The sequence below is a fragment of the Pseudorca crassidens genome, chromosome 4 (genome assembly GCF_039906515.1).
Source record: "Pseudorca crassidens isolate mPseCra1 chromosome 4, mPseCra1.hap1, whole genome shotgun sequence".
NCBI lineage: Eukaryota > Metazoa > Chordata > Mammalia > Artiodactyla > Delphinidae > Pseudorca > Pseudorca crassidens.
In genome coordinates, this window is record NC_090299.1 from 135,100,275 (window position 1) to 135,124,132 (window position 23,858).

General features: G+C 39.6%; 1 protein-coding gene across 4 annotated transcripts in view; it reads right to left on the minus strand.

The window, feature by feature from the left end:
• Window positions 1-23,858, minus strand: part of NFKB1 (nuclear factor kappa B subunit 1) — a 132,193-nt gene that overhangs the window by 47,104 nt on the left and 61,231 nt on the right. For all 4 annotated transcript variants that reach the window (XM_067736852.1, XM_067736850.1, XM_067736851.1 and 1 more), the window contains exon 6: window positions 9,821-9,969. In XM_067736852.1, the coding sequence (XP_067592953.1) occupies window positions 9,821-9,969 (149 nt within the window). The remainder of the gene's footprint in view (window positions 1-9,820; window positions 9,970-23,858) is intronic.

The following is a 23,858-nucleotide window of genomic DNA, read 5'->3' on the forward strand; positions in this document are numbered from 1 at the left end:
AAAAGGTAAAAAGTGTTACCAAGAAAAATAAAGTAGGAATGGGGAAGAGGAAAGGCAGTAGTAGAAGGCACGGCACTTAAAAATAGGAAGAGGCCAGACAGGGCCTCACTGAAAAGATGTCAACTGAACAAAGACTTGAAGGAAGTAGGGGGTGAGACATGGATATATGGGAAAAGAACATTTGAGGTGGAAGGAACAGCAAGTACAAAGACCCTGAGGTAGGATCATGCCTGGTGTCCCCAAGACAACAATGGCAAACAGGCCAGTGTGGCTGGAGTGAGATGAACAAGGGGTCAGAAGTAAGTAAGGAGTTCAAAGAGATAAGTGGGGCACCGTTCTTTTAAAGCCTTGTAAGCTTTTGTAAGGACTCTTCTTTTCCTCTGGCTTTTACTCAGAAAGAAAAAAAAATATTAGCAGGAATATTAGAGGAAAGATAGAAATATTATGATAATTGGATCAAATGAAATAAAGAAGAAGATAATGTTGGAAAACTAGATAAACTAGGGAAAGAAAACATAGGAGGTGAAGGCTGAATGAGATGAGCACTCATACAGAGGCCCAGAGATGAAATGATACAGGTGTACAGACAGTGATGAAAAAAAGTAGGACAGCGGAGGCAGACACCGAAAAGAAAATACAGAATATAAGCCCCTTGAGAGCAGAGATATCCAGTGACTAGAGACCTGGGTGCTTAATAAATGTCTACTGGATAAATAAATGCATGAATTAATCCAGCACAGAAAAACACGCAGTATGACACATTGGTATGCATGGAGGCACAGGGGGATTTTCAGAAACAACACCTCCGTATTTTGGCCTTTTAGGCTTTACTCCTATACAGACACCACCTATAACTACAGGAAAACGAGGCTGATCTTCTAGGTAACAGCAATGATAAACACGTGTGCAGCACTTTACCACCTAGAAAGTGCTTTTCATGTATATTATCTAATTTAATCTCTGTGAAAAGTTATCATCTGTATTTTTCATTATGTGAATAATGGATTTACTCTGGAAATAAATGAAACAATACAGAAGTCAGTCTTCTACCTTAGGTAATGATAGAGCAACACAGACCGATTGAACCTCGCATTTTAAACAACAAAAAACATATGAAAAAATAGTTTTCAGACACTGAACAATAGGTGGCATAGGACAGTGAGCCTTAAGAAAAGGAAAACAAATAAGGTGAATTCTAAAATTATGCTGCCTTAATATCTAGAGCGAGCTTCCAGGCTGCAGTAAGGAAGGGGGAGCCCAAACAGGGCCTGCTGACCTCCCTGAGTTTAGGAGACAAAGGAGGTCAACAAGGGTAGAATTCACAGGCCGATACCTGAGAAGAAAGAACCACATACCGAGAGACACTCAGAGCATGTGTGTGAGGAAATGACCCAAGGCTGGGAAAAGAACAATCAGAAGCACAGGCAGAACAGCCCCTGGAGCACACACAGGGCTAGAATAGTTCAAGAAAGCTTGTGATACACGAAGTGTTAGGGTGTACAGTCAGAAAGGTATTGCCTTTGTAATGGCATCAAGTTAACCCTAGACTGAAGGCTGCTCTGGTCTCCCTAAAAAGGCTTAATAGTAAGTCTAGAAAGGATCAAGCTATTCCCAAACTTAACTTCATCCCAATGCTCAAAAATATTTAGATGCATAGAAAATAAAAAATCCAACTACCCACAATCCAAAATTCAAAATGTCTACCATCCAATCAAAAATTACCAGGCATACAAAGAAACAGGAAAATATAACGAGGAAAAAAATCATTCAATAGAAACAGATCCAGAAAAGAAATGAGACAGAAAACAGAATTTGTAGGTAAGTACATGGAAAAGCTATGAGAGATATACTCCATATAGTCGAGAAGAAAGCATTAGTATGCGAAGGAGAGGCATGGAAGATATAAAAAAGACCCCCGCCTCAAAACCCATAGAGATGAAAACTACAACGTCTGAGAAGAAAAACACACCAGATGGGATTAAGAACATATTAGACAGTACAGACAAAAATTAGTGAACTTGAGGACACAGTAAAAAAACTATCTGAAATGAAACTGAAAAGATGAAAAAAATTTTAAAAAGAAGAGATCATTAATGAGCTGTGGCATAATTTCAAATGGCCAAATACACATGAGGTTGATGTTTCAGAAGAGAAAAGAGAGGAGTGGATGGAAAAAATATTTTAAAAAATAATGGCCGAAAAGTTTTAAAATTTAATAAAAACTATAAACCCAGAGATCCAAGAATCTCAGTGAACCACAAAGCACAAGAAACATGAAGAATACAACACTAAAGCTTATCATAATCAAACTGCTGAAAACTAGCGATGAAGAGAAAATCTGAAAAGCTGACAGAGAAAAAAACTGACACACTATGTACAGAGGAATAAAGGTAAGAATGACAGGAGACTTCTTTTTGGAAACAAGGCAAGCCAGAAGACAGTGAAGCAGCATATTTTAAGGACATGAAAGAAAAACTGTGTCAACCTGTATTTCTATACTCCTCAAAAATATCTTTGAAAAACAAAAACAAAATAAAGACTTTAAGATGTACAACTGAAAGAATTTATCAGCAGCACACCAGTGGTATAAGAAAAATTAAAGGACGTCAACACATGGGTAAGTATAAAATACTTTCTTTCCCTTATTTAAAAGTTTCTTTAAAAGATAACTGATGATTTAAAGCAAAAATAAAAAACAATATACGGTGGGATTTACAACATATGCAGATGTAAAATATATGACATAATAGCACAAAGGTCAAGAGAGGGGAAATGAAAATATACTGTTAACATGCTATACATAGAGAGGTATAATGCTACTTGAATGTAGACTATGATAAGTTAAAGATGTATAGTATAAACCTAAAACAATGGCTAAAAAATACAAAGAGGTATAAATCTAAAAGGAGATAAATGAAATGACAAATAATCAATTAATCTAAAAGAAGGCAGGGGAAGGGGGAATGAAGAATAGATATGACAAGCAGAAAACAAACAGCAAGAGGGCAGATTTAAACACAGCCATATCAGTAATCATATTAAATAAAAGTCACCTAAACACCCCACTAAAAGACAGAGTATGTGAGACGGAATACAAAGTAAGACCCAACTATATGCAGTGCATATTTACTTTGAATATAAACACACAAAAAGGTTAAAACTAAGAGGATGGGGGAAAAAATGTTCCAAGCTAACATTATTCAAAAGAAAGCTGAAGTAACTATATTAGTTTCAGTCAAGGTAAATTCCAGAGCAAAGAATATTACCAGGAATAAAAAAGAAGGTCATTTCATAATGATAAAGGGATCAATTAAGAGGACATAAGAATCCTAAATTTTTATGCATCTAATAAAAGAGCTTCACAATACAAGAAGCAAAATCTTATAGAACTGAAAAGAGAAATAGATGTATTTATGAATACTGTCAGATTTCAATAATCTTCTCTCAATAATTAATAGAACAAGTAGAGAGAAAATTAGTAAGGAGAGAAAAGCTTTGAACAAACAACCTTACCCAACTGACATTTACAGAACATGCGTTCAATCTGATCAGACTAAACATTCTTTTTGAAGTGCACCAGGAACATTTACCAAGACAGACCAGGGCTTCCCTGGTGGCACAGTGGTTGAGAATCTGCCTGCCAGTGCAGGGGACACGGGTTCGAGCCCTGGTCTGGGAAGATCCCACATGCCGCGGAGCAACTAGGCCCATGAGCCACAACTACTGAGCCTGTGCGTCTGGAGCCTGTGCTCTGCAAAAAGAGAGGCCGTGATAGTGAGAGGCCCGTGCACCGCGATGAAGAGTGTCCCCCGCTTGCCGCAACTAGAGAAAGCCCTCGCACTGAAACGAAGACCCAACACAGTCAAAAATAAATAAATAAATAATTTTTTTAAAAAAAGGACTGACTTAAAAAAAAGACAGACCATATTCCCTCCATAAAACAAGCCTCAATATATTTAAAAGGAATCAAATGATACCAAATATTCTCTTACCACAATGGAACTAAATCAGATATCAGTAACAAAGTTACCTAGGCAGGAGTACATTTAAATCAAGACTGGCCACATAATAATTAATTGTTGAAGGTGGGTGATGGATACAACGAAGGCTCACTATGCTATTCTTTCTACTTTTGTATATGTTTGGAAATTTCTATAATAAAGTGCAAAAGAAAAATGAGAGCAGACATTATTAGGATAAAAAACAGAAAAAAACAAGGATCATAAATGTTAACATGTGAGAATGCAAAATGGTGCAGCCACTTTGGAAAACAACTTGGCAGTTTCTTTTTCTTTTTTTTTTTTTTTGCCACACCATGCGGCACGTGGAACTTCCCTGACCAGGGATCGAATCCGTTCCCACTGCAGTGGAAGCCTGGAGTAGTCTTAACCACCGGACCACCAGGGAAGTCCAACGATTTGGCAGTTTCTTATCAAGATAAACATACTCTTAGCACACATCCCTACAATTCCACTCCTCAGTATTTACCCAAGCCAAGAAAAATGAAAACTTATGTTCACACAAAAGGTGGCTTTGTTCTGAAAAACTGGAAACAAACCAGATGTGCTTCAACAGGTGGATAAACTGTGATATATCAACACAATGCAACAATGCAACAGTACTTATTAACTAAAAGGAATAAACTACTGACAGACTCAGCAATCTGGAGGAATCTGAAATACATTATGCTAAGTGAAACAAGTCAGACCCAAAAAGGCTACATATTGTAGGATTGCATCTGCATATCATTCTGGAAAAGGCAAAACTATGGGGGTAGAACAGATCAGAGGTTGCCAGTGCCTGGAGTTGGGGGGGAACCTGACTCCAAAGGGTCACACAGGGATTTTCAGGATGGGGGATGGAGGGAGGGAATAAAACTATTCTACGCCTTAATTGTGGTGATTATATGAGTATTTATCAAAACTCACAGAACTGTATACTTTAAAGGGTGACTGTTACAGTATTTAAATTAATTTCAAAAATTTTTAGAAAGACAGGTTATCACAGTTAATAATGGGTTAGTAACGGGACTGGGACTACAGTCCTGTTTCTTACTCAAAATGCCATATTCTTACACATCAGTGGTTTTCAAAGTATACTCTCCAGACGAGCAGCATCAGTATCACCCAAGAATTTATTAAAATGCAAATTCGTGGGCCTTATCCCAACCCTACTGAATCAGAAACGCTGAGGGTGGCGCTCAGCCATCCATGTTTTAACCAGCCCTCCAGGTGATTCTGATGGCCCCTGAAGTCTGTGAACCACTGCTCTACACGATGAGACAGGGCAATGAGATCAGGATCTCTGGAAGTAGGGCCTGGCATCAGTATTTTTACAAAGTGACCAAAGGTGACTTTAATTAGCAGCCAGGTTTGAAAACCTCTACACTGTGCCAGATGCTGCCATCATTATGATCGTCTGGGAACTGCCTCTGCCCTTTGGCTAGGTTCAAATCCCCAGGTCCTTGGGCTGGGATTCTAAAGTGCCTCCTCCATCTGGCCTTTCTTCACCTCCAGACTCAAATATTGACTTCACGGCTAGCCTGAGATTTAAAAGCAGCCCTTGACTCACAATACACACCCTAGGTTTGGAAGTTGGATACTTCCAATCTCAGTCCAGACCTTGTCCATTTTCTCCAAACAGCTCCTTTTCTGTGCATTAAGGTTGAACCATATGAAACTGCCAGTAGCTAACTGTTCTTGCATCTACAAAAATAGCAGTTTAATATGATCTGCATTAGTTCATTGAGGGAAGACTTGCTTCTGTTTTGCATTTTTATATTTCTATATCTACTTCGAGTGCTTACCATTGGTATATGCGGGAAATACTAGTTTAAAAAAAAGAAAAACTTCACATCTCTCTAAATCAGGGCTGCCAGGAAGCAAGCAGAGGGTGTGGTGATTATTGGTGAGGAAGGTGGCTTAAAGCAAAGTCAAGTAACAGTTTCCATTGAATGCAAATTTCAGAGAACTAAAATGCTGTTGAAACAAACTGCTGATATTCAGGATAGAAAATAAAACACCAAAGATTATTTTTATGAGGACAGGCACGAAGGACTAACTAAATAAGTGAGTAGGAAATAAAAAGTCAAAATTAAAGCTAACTAAAAGAAGTTAAAAGGACAAGCCCCTCAAATTAAACCAATCAAACTTACAATCATGACTTAGTTATCTAAAACATGAATAGTTTAATATAGATAAGAAAATATCTTCGAAAATATAAATTAAATTTTACTGAGAACTCATGCTGAGAGTAAAGTGAAGAGAAACACTCCAAAGAAAGGTCATTCTTTTGGTTTTGATCATTTAGAAGTTATTTATCTTCTCAATGTCATTTTCCATATACCTTTTTTTTTTTTCTTTTTGGCCACACCAAGTCCGGCATGCACCATCTTAGCTCCCCAACCAGGGATCGAATGCGTGGCCCCTGCATTGGGAGCGCAGAGTCTTAACCACTGGACCACCAGGGAAGTCCCTCCATTTATCTTTTTTGATGTGTTGGATTGATGCCCAGCTTATGAATTTATACTCTTAACCTAAACTGTACTGAAAACTGCTTATCATGGTTCTGTTTCTAGTATTGACAAGTCTAAGGAATAACTCTGGCTATCTTCCTAAATTTCTCTATATGCTATTCTTACCTACAAGTTAGAACTAAATAAGAATAATCGTTGATATCCTGTAAATACACATGAGGCAAGTTGGCTCATGTTATTTCATAGTATTAGCTAATGTTAGTTCAGTGTAGAATTTGGACGTAAAGGGCCTGGAGGTAGATTCTGTAGCCTAACATTCAGATTTTATAAGGGAAGAAATTAAAGTCCCCAAGAAGTCATGCAAATTGCCCCCAGTCCTACTGTTGTGAGTGACAGAACTGGAAACAGAATTCTGGTTTCCAGACCCCCAGCATGAGACTCTTTCTACTAAAATGCAACAGGTTCTGGCATTAGAAACTTAAAAAAAAATAAGAGAGACAAATGAAATCGTGAAGGAAATACTGCATTTGGGGAAACACTGTACGCAAAAGTTTCTCAGTTAAAAATCGAATTATAAAAGGAGTACCAAGGTTTCACAGAGCACTCTGAATGGGAGAGGCTACTGAGTCTACTGTAACTCTTAGGTGGCATCCTCTTGCTTACATTTCTTGGTGAAACTGCATAGTATTAGAAAACCCCACAGAGCTATGACCAGACATCTTGATGATCACATGTACAAGTTTAGATGCTCAAACTGTTGAACGAATGAATGAATGAATGAATTCCAACTACCGAACCCCTCATGCCAGCACTAAAAGAGAGTAACAGATTTCCTCACTTTCCTTGGAGACAAGGAATTTACTTTTACTCCTGCTGTAGGTCCCAAATTAAATAACCATTAGTTCCTCCCCAAATCCTCAAAGACTACTAAGGCAAACCACAGAAACACCAAATTACAGATACCATACTGGAATGTTTATAATAACAAATATTGTTAGTAGGGAAACTTCATGTATAATTTCCTCTGAAGGATATGATTATCACACACATTAAACAGGACCAAAGAGAATATACACTTCGTACTGACAGTAGCCTACTCGAGTAAATCTGCAGAGACACTACGTGATCAATTAGGCCGAAACTCTTTGACAATTACCCTGCATTTCAAAGCTCTCATAGGTCAGTCAGGAACTGTAAGGGTATTCCAAAACAAACGATGACCAACTGTGACACACAAGAGGAAACAGGCCAGCCTTTCAAGAGGATGTTGAAATAAGGTCATTTAAAGCATAGTTGAATTTTTCAAATCAATTTAGGCTTCTTCCTCCAATCTAGAGTTTTTTTTTTTCTCTGACATCAAAAGAATCAGATTTTAGTGACTTAAAAGAAAGCTCTCTAGGTTTTTCACACTTGAAAATTTTAACAGTCAAACAAAGAAATACCAAGGAACATGAAAGTTCAACCTCCCCAATAACAGCCAACTTGAAACCTGATCAGAATTCAAAGTCTGAAATGTTACCATCAGCTTAATTATAGTTGATTTAAACAATTCCTTTCTTTTGAGTGAACAGTCTAGATTAACTGGGATTTTACTGTAAACTATTTAAACCAGTATTAGGAAGCCCTGAAAGATATTCCTGAAAATTAGACAAATTTAATTAAAAATTTCTTTTGAATTGAATTTATTTCTATAATACTTCATTCATTAAAAATGGCTTGTTTTATCTCTCTGACCAACCCTTAAATGAATATGTCTCTTTGTATTTACATTTCAAGTCTAATGAATGCCAAGACAAATTTATAATCCTTGGTTGTACACACTTTAAAAAAAAATTGAAGTATGGTTGCTGTACAATATTATATGTTACAGGTGTACAATATAGTGATTCAAAAATTTTAAAGGTTATACTCTTTAGTTATTATAAAATATTGGCTGTATTCCCCATTTGTACAATATATCCTTGTAGCTTATTTTATACCTAGTAGTTTGTACGTCTTAATCCCCTACTCCTATATTGCCCCTCCCCCCTTCCCCCTCTCCCCACTCATTTGTTCTCTATTATCTGTGGATCTGTTTCCTTTTTGTTATACTTACTAGTTTATTTTTTAGATTCCATACATGAGTGATATCATACAGTATTTGTCTTTGTCTGACTTACTTCACTTAGCATAATACCTTCCAGGTCCATCCATGTTGCTGCAATATTTCATCCTTTTTTATGGCTGAGTAGTATTCTATTGTGTATATGTATATACACACATCTTCATCATATATATATACATATACCACATCTTCTTTATTCATTCATCTGTTGATAGACACTTAGGGTGCTTCCATATTTTGGCAATTATAAATAATGCTGCTATGAACACTGGGGTGCATGTACCTTTTTGAATTAGTGTTTTGGGTTTTTTGGATATATACCCAAGAGTGGAATTGCTCTGTCATATGGTAGTTCTAGTTTTAGTTTTTTGAGAAACCTCCATACTGTTTTCCACAGTGGCTGCACCAATTTACATCCCCACAAACAGTGTTTGAGAGTTCCCTTTTCTCCACACCCTCACCAACATTTGTTCTTTGTGTTCTCTTTGATGACAGCCATTCTGACAGGTGTGAGGTGGCATCTCACTGTGGTATTGATCTGCATCCCTGACACTCAGCGAGATCAAGAATCTTTTCATATGCCTGTTGGCCACCTGCAAGTCCTCTTTGGAGAAGTGTCTATTCAGGTCCTCTGCCCATTTTTTAATCTGGTTGTTTGTTATTTTGATGTTGAGTTGAATGAGCTGTCTGTATGTTTGGGAAATTAAGCCCTTATCATTTCTGTGCACACTTTCTAAGCAACACAGAACTGAAATAATATTTACCTATCCACTTCATGCTCAACATGTTCACACTGTAAATCGAGAATCAGTAGTTCATTAAGGGAATCACCAAAGGTATGATATCATCCATAAAGTGTTGATTTCTGCTATAGCCAGTTTTCTTCTAATTTGTCCTTATCCTTATTTCCAGAAGGAAAACATTGCTAAAAGTGGCACACATGTCTCATAGGTCAAGTGACTGCATAATTTATCATCCAAACTGGGCCACTTTTGAGAGTGAAAGGGAGTGCTATAAATAATTAGGCCAGGACAACAGGTACAAAGTGGGTTGTATCAGGGAAATCCAGACAAGTGGGCACCTTACTCTTTGGAGTCCTCGGAGTCCAAGTGAGAGCTCAAATTTTCATTTTCTGGGGCTCTCTGAGGGTCTTGGAAAGACCCTTAATAAAAAGGGCCTGTTCCCTGGCTGCCATGTTTGATGTGCACCTCCCTTCCACCACATCATACACCCTCACTTACCCGACCACCATGTCCTTGGGTCCAGCAGTTACAGTGCAGATGCCATCCTCACAGTGTTTTCCCACCAGGCTGTGTGCATGCAGGTGGATGTTTTTTCCATTTGTGACCAACTGAACAATAACCTTTGCAGGTCCCACATAGTTGCAGACCTATATAAGAAGCACATTTCAAAGTTAGCACATCTGACTATATTACAACATGGGAAAATGCTTAAGACACGCCAGTTAAGTATAAAAAGTGTGATATAAAATTAAGCATATCTGTACATATACGACCACAGCTCGGTTTTGAAAAATATGTGAACAAATGATGAGATGGAAATAAATTAAAATGCTAATGGCGGTTGTTTTGGGTGTGAAACATATTCTGCAGGAAGCAGACCATTTAAAATACAGCACGTATTGTTAACATTGGAAGGAAGAGCACATCTTGGAGGATGCTGTATCCCCTTGCTACTAACCAAGAACACAGTTTCAGCTGCACCTTCATTGCATTTTTGGTCATAAAAGCTGGGTAAAAGATCAGTGAGAAGGGTATTGGGGTTGATTGATTGATGGAAACCAAGAGAAGGAAAGAGGTGACCAGAAAGAGTCCGTCCTAACTCTCTGCCATGAGATTAGGCAGGAGAGAGAGTCTTGCCCAGGGACCTGGCTATGAAGCTTGGCCATGGATGCCCAAGCCCATGGAATTGGCCTGCAGTGATCTGTTTCTTTAATTCAAATAAGTGTACTACCTAAGTGCAAACCCTTAGATCTGACACCTGTTTAGCTCTTGTTTTAGAAGATTTTTCCATTTAAAGTAACTTATAGTTTTTATTGTTATACCTTTAAAATGATGACAATAGCAATAAAAAGAAAACTGCAAGGAGATAATGACATTTTAAGTAAAGAGAGCTTGGACACCCTTTCTCCTCTAGTTGGTTCTCCAGCCCTCTATAGGAGACCACAGATTCCTTCCTTGAGAAAGCCCCAACACTAAAACCATACTCACAGAAAAGACCAATGGCTTTATTTTTAAACTTCCTGAATATTATAAGTCAGAAAGCTGTGATAAATTCAGCCAAACTGTTGGAAATGCACTGTCTCTCCTCAAAGGGTGGCCGGCTATCCTCGTTTGCCCGGGACTGAGGGGGTTTCCTGGGGTGCAGCACTTTCAGGGCTAACCTAACTCCACGTCACCCTAACTCCTTAGCTCATATTGTCTCTTTTTAAGGAAGTATATGACCTAAATCCAGGACCTCCCAACTATACAATCGTTAGAAATATTTCAATCTGCACAAGCAACCCTTAGCTCAGAAGAAAGAGAAAGTAGATAGAGATCTCATGTAGCGATGGATCCTTGATGGATGTCTTTCTGAGATATACTTGAGGAAGAACCTACGCTTGCCAGTAAAATTGCTTGGAAACAGAATTCCTTTCCATCAATCTACTTCTACTATAAATACCATCAAATGAATTTATATTCCATTGAGGCATGATTTTGTTAGCATTTTTTCAGTATGGATTTTTTTCCCCAATCCAATCTCCCACTCTAAGAGTTGAGGAAAAGTTGATCAGAACTGGGATTATTCCCCAGAGGCTTTCGGGGGAGAGAAGTTTCCTCTCCTGAACAAAGGACAGACTCCCCTCTGTCCACAGTGTAGCTCCACTGGAAACCTTAGGGCCTCTCTGCCTGAACCCAGGCTCAGAACCGCTGCAAAAGTTTGCTTCCCAACCCACTAACACCCCTTCCCAAGGAGCAGGGCCACCTGCGGGAATGTCCTCCAGTCCTTGCAGAGCAAGCTAATCGCAAAGAATGCTTAGGATTAAATTAGCTTCTGACCACCTCAGAGCACAAATAAATAATTTCTTAAATAGATTAAACACTTAAAAAGCCCCCTGGGCATAAAACCAATTATGAACTTAGTGCTTTCCCTTTTATAACAGGTAGAAAGCCTTTGCCCTTCAGGGTAGGACAGGGAATGAAAAGTTCTGGGTTTGCTCCAAAGTTGGCTGTTGTCCCTACATACTCCCTGGATTGCTGATGTCAGTTCTGTGTCTTGGTGTCAACATCTGAAATCAGCCTTCGTTATGATGACATATTTCACAGGGACTTCTTTGACAGTAAATAAACAGTGAAAGAGCATGAAACAGACCATGTCATTTCACTTTTAAGTGCACTGAGCATAGGAATGCAACAGTGTAAGGCATGACGAAATGCTTCACTTGGGTGAAATCAGGTAGGCTTTCCACTTAAGCAGGACACCAGAAGGAATCCATCCATTAAAGCCCAATCCCTTTGGATATCTGGACCCTTCAACGTTACCACTATGACGGAATCAGTCACAGGCACTGAAGGAAAGAGGTGGGAGGTCTCCTCAAAAAGTACTCACATCTTTTTCTTGCTATTACTTCATGATCGAAGGGTGGCAAGAATGAGGAACTGGGTAGTCTCTGAGGTAAAGGGCCTGAAAAATGTGCCAATGACTAATGTGCTGTTTGATCCATTTGAAAGAGCTCAAGTCAGCATGGCATCATCTGGTTTTTCACATAGGCCACAGGGCAACGACAGGGAGGCCCCTGGGTTTTGTGGACTTTCCAAAATACTGACTGAAGGAAGAAAGCTGAGGCATGGGGACACACAAAAAAATACTATTTTCTATTTTCAGGCTCTATGGCTAATGAAGACAGTGGAATTCTACCTTAGGGGAGGGAATACTTCATAAAATGCCACAATGACGGAGAGCTATTTGCAACTGACTCAGAAATTCATTTGTTCTACGGAGAATCAGATTATTTTTATTCAGCCTCCCTTTTACTTCTTTGCATAGTGCTTCCCTTGAAAATTAAGTTTATAGAAAGCAACTGTGTCTGCCAGAAAGGGTGGGTTATTTTTTAAAGAGTCTGAGCATAGCAAGCTTTTAATAAACACTATTGGCTTAAATACAAGTTAAGCTATCACTTAGAGCCAAGGAGACAAAGGTGACAATTAGCTACCAAGGGACACAGGGAGAGCATGGACTTGACAGACAGACTAGCTAGGTTTGAAGACAGTTCCACCGTTTACTACTTCTGTGACCTTGGGCAGTGTTCAGCTCATCTGTAAGATGGGGATGATAACAGGACCTCACAGGTTTGTGATGAGGATTAAAGACATTAACGCATGGAAAGTCTTGAAGACCACTGCCCAGTAAATAACAGCAATACACAGTGTTAACCACGATCTTATTACTGTAATACATTCCTCTACCTAGAGACCTTTAAATAATACAACTGCCCTGAGGTGAATGTTTATAAATCCCGTTTAAAGGCAGGTGGCTGGAATAAATGACCAATTCAGGCCACTTCTATTCCTAGGGTAAGATTTTTTTCCAGAGTGACACATTTATTTTACTGGGCTTTGTTATTTATTTATTTATTTTAGTAATAATTATGTTATTGTAGTAATACCTATCATTCTTGGAGGTGCTCAGGTTTCCTTGGCTTCCTTGATGAAATGAAGCCTTTCTTCCAGGACCTTTATGACTCAATACCTACTGATGACCACAGGCTAGATCTGCCTTTTGAGTAAGAAACAGAAGCCAGGTATCTCAGATAATACCAAACTTAGTCAAATCACCTCCTTTTATTTAAAGCAACTAACTCTGTCATGCTCTGGAAAAGTGCATACTGGTTCTTTAAAGCTGATTAAGAGAAGTAACCTAGAATTTTCTAAGAATCAGATTTTGAAAGGTCCACTTTACTTGCTGAGTTAATAATTTGGACAGATCACTTTGGCAGAATGTAGAGTCAACATGAATATGAGACGTGACACATGAAGTCGTTCTTTTCTGCTGAGTTTTTCCTCATGAAGTGATGATGATGATACCTGAAGAAGAGGAGGGGAAAATCCACACTTTTCAAACAGAAATCTACCCTAACTTTACTTGTGTATCTAACTTTGACCTCTACTGCTAAAGCAGCAGAGGAATGTGGTTAAATTCAAGAGCTCTGATGCCAGGCTGCTGCGTTCAAGCCCCTCTGTTGTCACTTAATAGCTGGGCCAGCAGGGAAGGATGGTTAACATCACTGGACATCAGCTTCTCCACCTTTAAAATGAAAGTAATAATACATTTGCTTTCATAGGATTGTTTTTAAGGATTAAATGAGTTAAGTGCTTGGCACCTGACAGGATTAGCAATCTCAAATATAAACCCTCTCTCCTATCCAGGCTATTACCTCACCGACAACCAAAATGTATCCATTTATTCAGTGAGTACTTATTAAGTCCCTTCTATGTCCCATGCACTGCAGTAGGTCAGGGAATGGAGGGATACACAGCTGAGTAGAAAACAGACATAACTCCTGTTCTTACGGGAATTAAAGAGTAGGACCAATACTACTCAAAAATATCACAAATAAACGTAAGTGCATAACTATGAAGCACTTACACAGGACATGCAGAATAGGGATTTGACCTGGTCAGGAAGTCAGAGAAAGCTCCTTGAGGGAGTAATGAGGACTGAGCTCTCAAAGAAGAGTAAGAATGTAACAAGGGACAACGGGGTGGGTAGGGGTTGAGAAGAGTATTGCTGGCAGGGAGAGCAGCACAAACTGAAAGCTCTGTGGTGAGAGTCCGACTCATCATCTCCTCAGTCGTACTTACTACCACCTTTCAGGATTTCCTTCCCGTGGTTCCTACCACCTGAGGGTGTCCCTTCCTTCTCTTCCCTGTGTAGAACCATCCATTCTTCAAGGGTACAACCTAAATCTGAATCTTCCATGACACTCCCTTCACCACTGTAGCCCACAAAACTCCACCACTGTCCCTTTTTTGGGGAATGTGATAGGAAGAGGGCAGGAAAATTATGCAGAGTTCATTGCAGCAAGAAGATGGTAAAACCAACTGGCAACTGAAGGGTTACTGTCTTACCTCTCTTGCTTGTTCAACTCCCAGAGCACATCTAGCTATACTTCCTCACTTTCTGGTTTTTTTTTTTTTTTTTTTTGCAGTACACGGGCCTCTCACTGTTGTGGCCTTTCCCGCCGCGGAGCACAGGCTCCGGACGCGCAAGCTCAGCGGCCATGGCTCACGGGCCCAGCCGCTCCACAGCATGTGGGATCCTCCCGGACTGGGGCACGAACCCGTGTCCCCTGCATCGGCAGGCGGACTCTCGACCACTGTGCCACCAGGGAAGCCCTCACTTTCTGTTTTTATGGAAGGGAAGGGGACTTGTTAACTTGGCCCATCTTCACATCAGCCCTGTGGGATCAGTAGTGCCACCCAATCCCACAGCCAAGGGAAGTGAGGCACATTACGATGAATTAAACTGCCATCATTCCTGTAACTGGAGTGATTGGGCAGCCCTTTGAACTTGGATCTGTCCACCTCCAAAGCCCGTTCACATTCTCCAGTACACTGGCTACCACTTGGCTTAATCACTTTTTCTTCTGTATATGTCCAGTGTGCACAGTGTTTCATAGCTCTCCTTTGCCTAGCACAGTGTTCGTGACAGTTATCCCTGAAAAACCTGTTTGTTTGGTTTTGTTGGTGGGTGTTGTGGGGAAGAAGGTCTCATGAAAGGTGTGAGGTGGCAGAAGTGCACTTGTCCCCCTGTAAGGCTTCTTTACAAACAAAATCATGCCACAGACATTATTAAACTGTGCATTGATTCTCCTCTGTTGCGGTGCAAGTCATACTACAAAATGAAGAACAAGGAGGAGGAGGAGGACAAGGGAAGGGGGGAGGGAGAGGAGGAGCTGGAGAAGGAAAGAAAAGAACATGATTTTCATAACATACCTCCTCTCAGTGACGCAAAAGAGACTTTACTGTTCTTTATTCTTTATTATTTGTTGAGTACACAGGAAGTACTGAATAACCTTCATCAAGCAAGATAGTACAGAACCATATCTAATAGTTTCTGGCATAGGGTAGGAAGATGCTTGGTAAAGTTAGTTCCTTCTTTTTAAGGCAGCAGACTTCAAGCTAATCCAATCTGGGACCAAATCCCAGCTCTTTCTTCTTCCAGCTCTGTGGGCTTACACAAGATAAATAACCTCTCTGAGCTGCACGCTCTATACCTACAAAATGGGACAATAATGGGACCTCAGAGGGCTGTTGTGAGAACCACACAGTGTCTGGCACATGGCACGTACTATGGAAGCACCAGTTTCTTTCCTTCTCTTTTATAAAAAGGGGCTGTTTCCCACCTCGATTTCCCAAAGACCCTGTGAAGCAGACAGACTTGGCACTATCATCCCCATTTTGCAGATAAGAAAACAGTTCAGACAGATTAACAAATGACATAACCCAAGGTGAGACAGTCAAGATCTGGAGGATGCTGGAATTCATCCTGAGTCTTCTGAATGTAGGTGCAGTGTTCTTGTAAGATGGGATGACATGAAAATATCCTCTTTGGCCCACTCACTGTTGATAACATGGTTGTTTTTCCAGTAGTGCTCCTGGATTTGCGTTGATTCATTCACATTCTTTCATCTTTTTTATTGCTCTACTTATTTGACCAACAGCACACGTGGCTCAGATGTTTGTCTGGGATTGGAAGGGCAAACTGGCCCATTAAACACAACAAAATAGACAAAGAGGGCTTCATCAACTATGTAGAGAAGTGGAATAAAATCACTATCTATGTAAAACTCCACTTTGCAAGTTTTGAGTTTTTTGTCATACTTTGACCCCTGGTTTTTGTTTTATTTGAATTTTCAGTTTCATTACATCAAATATAGCCACTTATAAATCATACTTTTTTCAGAAAATCAAGTAACACACTATTGCTAACTCTGCGGACTTGCACCTCAATAGGTGTCATTATCTCATTAATATATTAAAAATAAATGTTTACCCTTTGCATGGCCCAATTGTTCATGGTTACAAAATAATATGTAACTTATGGATGAACTGTGTTGCAAATGTTCATTTATAGGCCAGTTTTTTTGGAACCTGGCTTATAAACCTGGTTTATTCTTTTATTTATTTTTTTAAAAATAAATTTATTAAAAAAATAAATTTATTTATTTATTTTTAAAAATAAATTTATTTTTTAAAATAAATTTATTTATTTATTTTTGGTTGCATTGGGTCTTCATTGCTATGCGCGTGCTTTCTCTAGTTGCGGTGAGCGGGGGCTACTCTTCGTTGCGGTGCACGGGCTCTTTTTTATTGCAGTGGCTTCTCTTGTTGCGGAGCACGGGTTCTAGGCACGCGGGCTTCAGCAGTTGTGGCGCGAGGGCTCACTAGTTGTGGTGCACGGGCTTAGTTGCTCCGTGGCACGTGGGATCTTCCTGGACCAGGGCTCGAACCCGTGTCCCCTGCATTGGCAGGTGGATTCTTAACCACTGCGCCACCAGGGAAGCCCCTAAACCTGGTTTATTCTTAAATAGAAAATAAAACAGTAGTATTCTTTTCTACTGAATTTCTTTTCTACATCTCTTTACCCTCATTGCTGCACTACGTGCATTCTCAAATTCTTTTTTTTGAACAAAGCATAAAATATATAGTATTTAGTCAGACCTTTAAAAGATATCCCCAAACTAACCACTTCTTACCGTCTCTACTGCTACTCCCTGGTTTCAAGCTGCCATGATTAGTTTCCTATGCCTCCCCCACTTCCCCATGGCCTGTTCTCCTAGGTGATCCCGTTCAAGTCATGTCATGCCAAGTGTGGACACTCCTCTACTCAAAGTCCTCCAAAAGTGAAAGCTGTTGTAGATGAATGAGTCGTCAAGGGGACTCACTGTAGTGTTCTGGGTATATATGATTACAGTTTTCCATGGTAAGAAGTTAAAAAAAACCCTCAGACCCTCTAATGGCTTTCCATCTTAAAAGCCAAAGTCTTTACAACAGCACACAGGCCCTGGGCCCTCTGACCCCACTTCCTCTTTGATCTTGTTTCTTACTCCTTCTGGAGCCACATCAGCCTCCTTGCCAGCTCAGCTCCTACCTGAGAGCTCCTGCCTAGAACACTCTTTCCCTGGATACCTGCATGTTCTTTTACCTCCCTTCAGGATTTGCAGAAATGCCATTTTCTCAGGGGAGCTTTCATGGGTTACCCTACACCCTATCTAAAATTTTAACACTCCCATCCCTGAATTCCTTGCTGCTTTCCCCTGCTTTTTCTCCCTGCGTTAGTTACCATTTAATATACTACATATCTTACTTATTTTGATTATTGCCTAACTTCCCCATTAGAACAAAGGCTCTGTAAGAGTGGGGACAATGGTTTCTTCCCTGTCATATCCCAAATGCCTGCAATAATGTTTGTTATACTGTGGGCATTCAATAATTAATCCTGTAGCAAATGCATGATTAAATAAGGTGACTAAAATGTCAGCTAGGAAGGCGATTTATTAAAATATAAAGAGCTGTGTTAGGTAGGGATGGAAATTAAGAAATTATATTCTTTTGTTATTTTGTCTTTTCAAAAAAAAAAAAGGCTAGATCCTAGTGCAGCCTCTCAATAGGCTATTTAAATTAGAATGTGATTATTTACACCAGAGCAGAACATTAGCGTAAGTTGATTGAAGGGCATCTTGGTGTGGGTTCTATCTGGACCTGCAGTATGGTTAGAGGAATCTAACTGCTGAGGGTCAGGAACTCAGGCAGCTGTGGGAAAGTGAAGGGAAGGTGACTCTTGAATCATCTTGTTGGAAAATCAAGGTAACAGTGCTCCCGAAGTCCAAGACACCCCCTTGGACTTCCCCCTTTCCACCCCAATGGCTGTTACCCATAAGGCATTCTCCTGCTGTACTGAAGAGGCTAGGGACTTGACTCAAAACATTTTCTCTATTCCTTGCCTTACTATTGCCCTCAGGGATCAAGAATTCACATTTCTGGTTCACCCCAGTTTCACAGTCATGTACTCCCCAAATGAGAGGGCCCTTCTTTGATATTCACTCTGGTGACTGACATGAATAACCACTCCACAGGACCTTACCATAAAGCAGTGCAGGCCTACACCTCCAAGATCTCAAACTACTGGGCTCCCTTTCAATAAAGAGCACAGGCTCTGGAGTCAGATGGACCCGGCTCTGAATCCTGGCTCCTCCCATTACTAGCTGTGCCATCCTGGGCAAGTTACTCAGCCTTTCTGATGTGTTTTCTCATCTGTAAAATGTGAATGCAAATACATAATGTCTGAATTTTCACAAGGATTACAGGAGGCAATTTAAACTGTCTAATACAGTGCTTGATTCATAGCAGGGGCAGAAGAGATGACAGTGATTCTGTTTTGTCTCTTCATGTTTTAAGCAGATATCTGCAGTTGAGATTTCCTCTGACTGTAATGAGAAGGTGAAAATGCATTGCATGCCAGGCTCTTCAACCTCTCTTCTCCTAACTGTCACCCAGGCTCAAAACATCCCTATTACTTTACAATCCGCTGCCAATTCAGAGAAATGTAGCTCTGTTCCCTTTTCTAGGTCCAACCACTCTGTTTTTGCACTTACTGTCAGACTTATTCCAGATCTCCTCAAATTACTCTCCTCCCTCCCTCTCCAAAGGACGCTTCCCCTTTATCCACAAATCACGTACACTCTTCTCGCTTATCTGGAAAAACTCTTTCTCTGATAATGATGATAACAACTGTACAGGTTAGCATTTATTGAAACCTATGAGCCGGGCACTACAGTAAGAAATACAGAACCATTCTTTCATTTGATTTTCTCTATAATTCAGTAAGAAACATTCTTAAAAGGCACTTATACCTGCTTGAGTGCCATTCTCTTTTTTTCCTTATCAAGTATGCAAGAAAAGCTCTAATCACCAATGGTGAAACTCCAACTTAATCTGTAGTACCTTTGCAAATTAACTAATCCCTCTATGTCCCAAAGAAATAAGTGCTTCAAGGTCATGACTTACTCCATATTTCCAAACTGACCAGCCATTTCTTATTCTTCATCCCACTTAACCTCTCTGTAGCCTAGGATATGTTACGTTCCCTCCTCAAAATGGTCCCCTCCCACTTCACTAGACAGTTCTGCTAAAGCACTCTTCCTCCTCAAAAGAAGTCCTGCCAGAGATCAGTCCTTGGTCTATCTCTAACCATTACCATAATCACTCTCTTGACACTTTTATGCAGTCTCCTGGATTTAATTATCTAGTCCATGCAGGACGACTCCTCAATTAAGTCTCATGTGCTTACCTTCCTTTTAAGAATCTGTAACGTTTCCAGCTGCTTGCAGGGCATCTTCCTGTCCATAACTTATAACTAAATTTGCCCACGACTGAAGGCCCATGAATGGCCTTCCTCTGAAACATACTCCACCTCCTAGTAAGTGAAACCACCACCTTCTAAGCAACTGCACCAAAATTCTCCTATCATCTGGGATTCCTCTGTTGTCCTCTACATGTAATCAATTGCTGAATTAACTGATTCAGCCAGGTGGCACTCCCCAAAATCTCTGGCACCTGTCCCTTCCCTCTATTCTCACTCCCCTAGTTTATCTACCTCAGCCTGAACCAGAGTTTAACTCATGAGGAATCACTGCAATTCTTCCCACTTGGTGTCCCTGTGCTTTTCCCTTCTAATCCCTCAGCAGATTGCTACCAGATTTATATTCCTAAAGCACAATGCTCATTATAGCGTATCATTCCTATATTAAAACTTATATAATCCACCCACTTTCTACAAAATGTGGTCTAAATTCCTGAGGCTTGCACGATTTGGCCCTATCATACCTCTCTAGCCTCATTCCCACCTTTCTCTTTCATGTACTCTTCATTCCAGCAGAATTATTCACTTTTCCTATCCAACCTCAGAGATTTCTATTTTTGAGCCGTTGCTGCTGACTTTTCTGCTTGTGCTATTTTCTCTAGTTAGATCCATGCTTTCAAATTGCTACCTCTCAAGATCCAGCCCCAAATGCTCTCTGCCTCGAAGTCGTCTCTGCCCACCCCAGCTAGCAGGATCTTTTACCTTAGGGCCATTAGGTCATTCACTCTTTCATCTGAAAAGTACTACTTTATTCTGCAATTCCTACCTGGCAGCTATAGGTGCTGGTTCTACAGTGGTGAATAAAACAAACAATATCATATTTCAGATACCAAGGCATTATTTAATTCTTTCTATTTCCCCAACCCTCAGGATGGAACCAGTAGTATTTAATTAAGAGCTGTTCAAAGAACTAATGACTGAATAAATCATTGGCTCCAGGCTACGCTGAGGAAGGAGCGAGCAGCCAAGTAGTTAACAGCTCCCAGGCACTATTAGGAAAGAATGCTGACAGCAGGGCCCATCAGGCCATCTTGCCTTAAGATCTGTCGAAGGGTTACAGTCACGTGACGCGGTTCATCTCTCTCTCTCTACTATAACTATGAGGGATTACCCTGAGAAGTTTCTGAAAAGTCCTAGCAGAAGGTGAGTGCATGAAGCCAATTAACTTGTGAAATTCTACTGACTCCTTGGCTTGAAATCTCATTTAGGAAGACCTAACCCTGGCACCATTTTTATTTCTAAGAGGAGTTTTTGAAGCACTTGTACTCCCTTAGGCTTTTCCGCTGAGAAAATAACTTCCGCTTACAGACAGACTGGCTGTAGAGGTGCTAAAACATCTTTAATTTTTATAAATTCAAATTCTCAGGGAGAACTTAACCCTGACATACAATCTCCCCATGGTGCTGGAGTTTGGCCAAGGTGGACGGATGGGCGGAAGACAGTCATCAAGGGCTGGTTCCAGATAAAATAGAAGTGAGACTGGGAGGACTAGAAGCGCTGCCTTGGCCGCCAAGCCCCATGTAATCTGGAGAGGTGATCTCACATTCATCATCCCAGCTAGACTCTGCCAGGGCAGCTACACAAGGAGGGCTTTCCCCACAAGCACCCCAGAGATGCGCGGGCACCCTCCCACTTGAAAACAGGCCTAACTTCACAGAGTCAGTTTACACTTCTAAATTACTGAAAAATACCCCAGGAGTGTGAAATCAAGACACTTTAACCTACCCCAAGTTGTAATTTATTTTCAAGTGTGATTCCAAGTTTGGAGAAAACAACAGGGATGAGAGCACAGTTTATAGGATTTAAATAAATTGTGCTTAATATAAATGCCTCAACATTCTTAAATTTGTAGAGGAACACTCTCCTGAAGTCTGCACATTTTCAGATAATGTGGGTTAATTTTTAGAGCAGATTTTCAGTGCTCCAGTAAGCGGCCAGAGTTCCAGGTGCCAGTTACCGCTACGATCTTGTGTTAGGCCCCTAATCTCTTTGGGCTTCCGAATTCTTCATGTGTAGAATCACTAGATAACAACTATATGTCTTCCAGCTCTGAAATTCTATGATTCCTAGTCATATATATATATATATATATATATATATGACACACAGGACAACACCCCAAAGATCACATTTTCAAACTAAAAAAAAAAACAGTTTAAAATCACAGAATTTCTGAGTTGGAAGGATCCTAACAGTAAACTTATTTTTAAAATTGTGAACATTTTAAATACATTTAACACAATTACAAACTGAGAAAACATACAATCAACACTCAAATTACCTGTTGTAATGGGGCTTCTGATAGCATGGAAAATCAAAATTTAGAGACAAAGAAAAACCTTTATGTTAGGCAAAGATTTCAACTTTTCTCATTAAAACTGAAATTGAATAACCAAAGTGTTTATTTTCAGTAAATCCAAGAAGGGTCCTGCCCTGGGTAAGTTAAATCCTGATAATAAAGAACCAACTTTTCTGGGGATATGTCAAAAATGCTTCCATTATACAAGTAGGGGGGTGGGAGAGAAACATACAAGCAAACCAAAGACAGAATGAAAACTTTTAATCTACGAAGCTTTTTTTTTTAAATCTTTACAAACTACATAAAAGTAACTAGGAGGATTAGATCCCATGTAAGGTATGACTGAAGTATGTGCAAAATAAAAACTTTAGGTTTTGGATTTATTTATTCTTTGAAAATAGAAATTATTAATATAAGTTTTAAACATCCTTTTAAAATAGTTTTAAAGTCTCTCAACACATTGTGTTTGATGAAAACCTAATTTGATATAATTAAGAGTATCTTCTGACTCTGTGATATTCAAATTTACTTGGGATTAAATGTCATTGATTTCTTTCTGTTTAAAGGCATACAATCGTCCTCATGATATATTTTTCTGGCTTAGAAAACCCATCCTATCACCTTCACTGAAATCCACTGGTTAGAGAAGTAATTAAATACTTTGGCTTTTAATGACTGAAAGTACTTACAGATATCACTTAACGTAGAATTTAATTTGTACTATAGTAAACACAGCTGCCTGTACAAGAATTTGGACCACTCTGGGAAGAAGACAATTAACTGTTCCTTTCTTCAGAAGGAAAGTACATAAGGTAAAGCATTTCAACTATTCTTCTGTGATTTCCTGTGGAAAACCCCTACAAAATTAGGAGAATTACAAGTGAGTAGAAAGAAATGGGAAATTTTCTTTGTCTGATTTCTTGTTGCCACTTTACTGGTTAATTTACATCCCAGACACTGATAGGGCAAAAGAGAAAACATGATCTAAGTGTCAGACTGAGGTTAACCAACATATTGTACCATCTACATACTATTATGTAAGCAAAAGGAGGAAGGGAGAAACACCAAAATTTCTAACATGGTCTAGGATAACATCAGCCAGTAATCTGGAAAAACAGCAGTGCTTTAAACCTGCAAAAAACCCTACAATGTGATAACTTTATACTGTTCAGCCTATACAGACTAAAACAAAGTATTAGAAATAAATCATACACTTTGATGCTTGGATAAAATGTTCTGCAAGCTATTAATTTCTATTAGTTTTAGGAATTCGCCAGAAAAATTATAACTGCCCTATAACCAAATCTTGATTTTCCCTTATTACGAAGGTACAACTTACTAAGTAAAAAATCTTTTTAAAGGCATAAAAAAAAAAAGAATTTACTTATCGCAAAGGATCTTAACACAAGTTACCTTCCCTGCCCTGCAGTCTTCCAGTTTATTTTTTGAACCAGTCCAGTGACGATGAACTTCATCCTGAGGCTATACATTCCATCCTCAGGCAGCTCTGACTCTCAGTGACAACTGAAACCTCTGCCTCCTGGGGCTTCCAC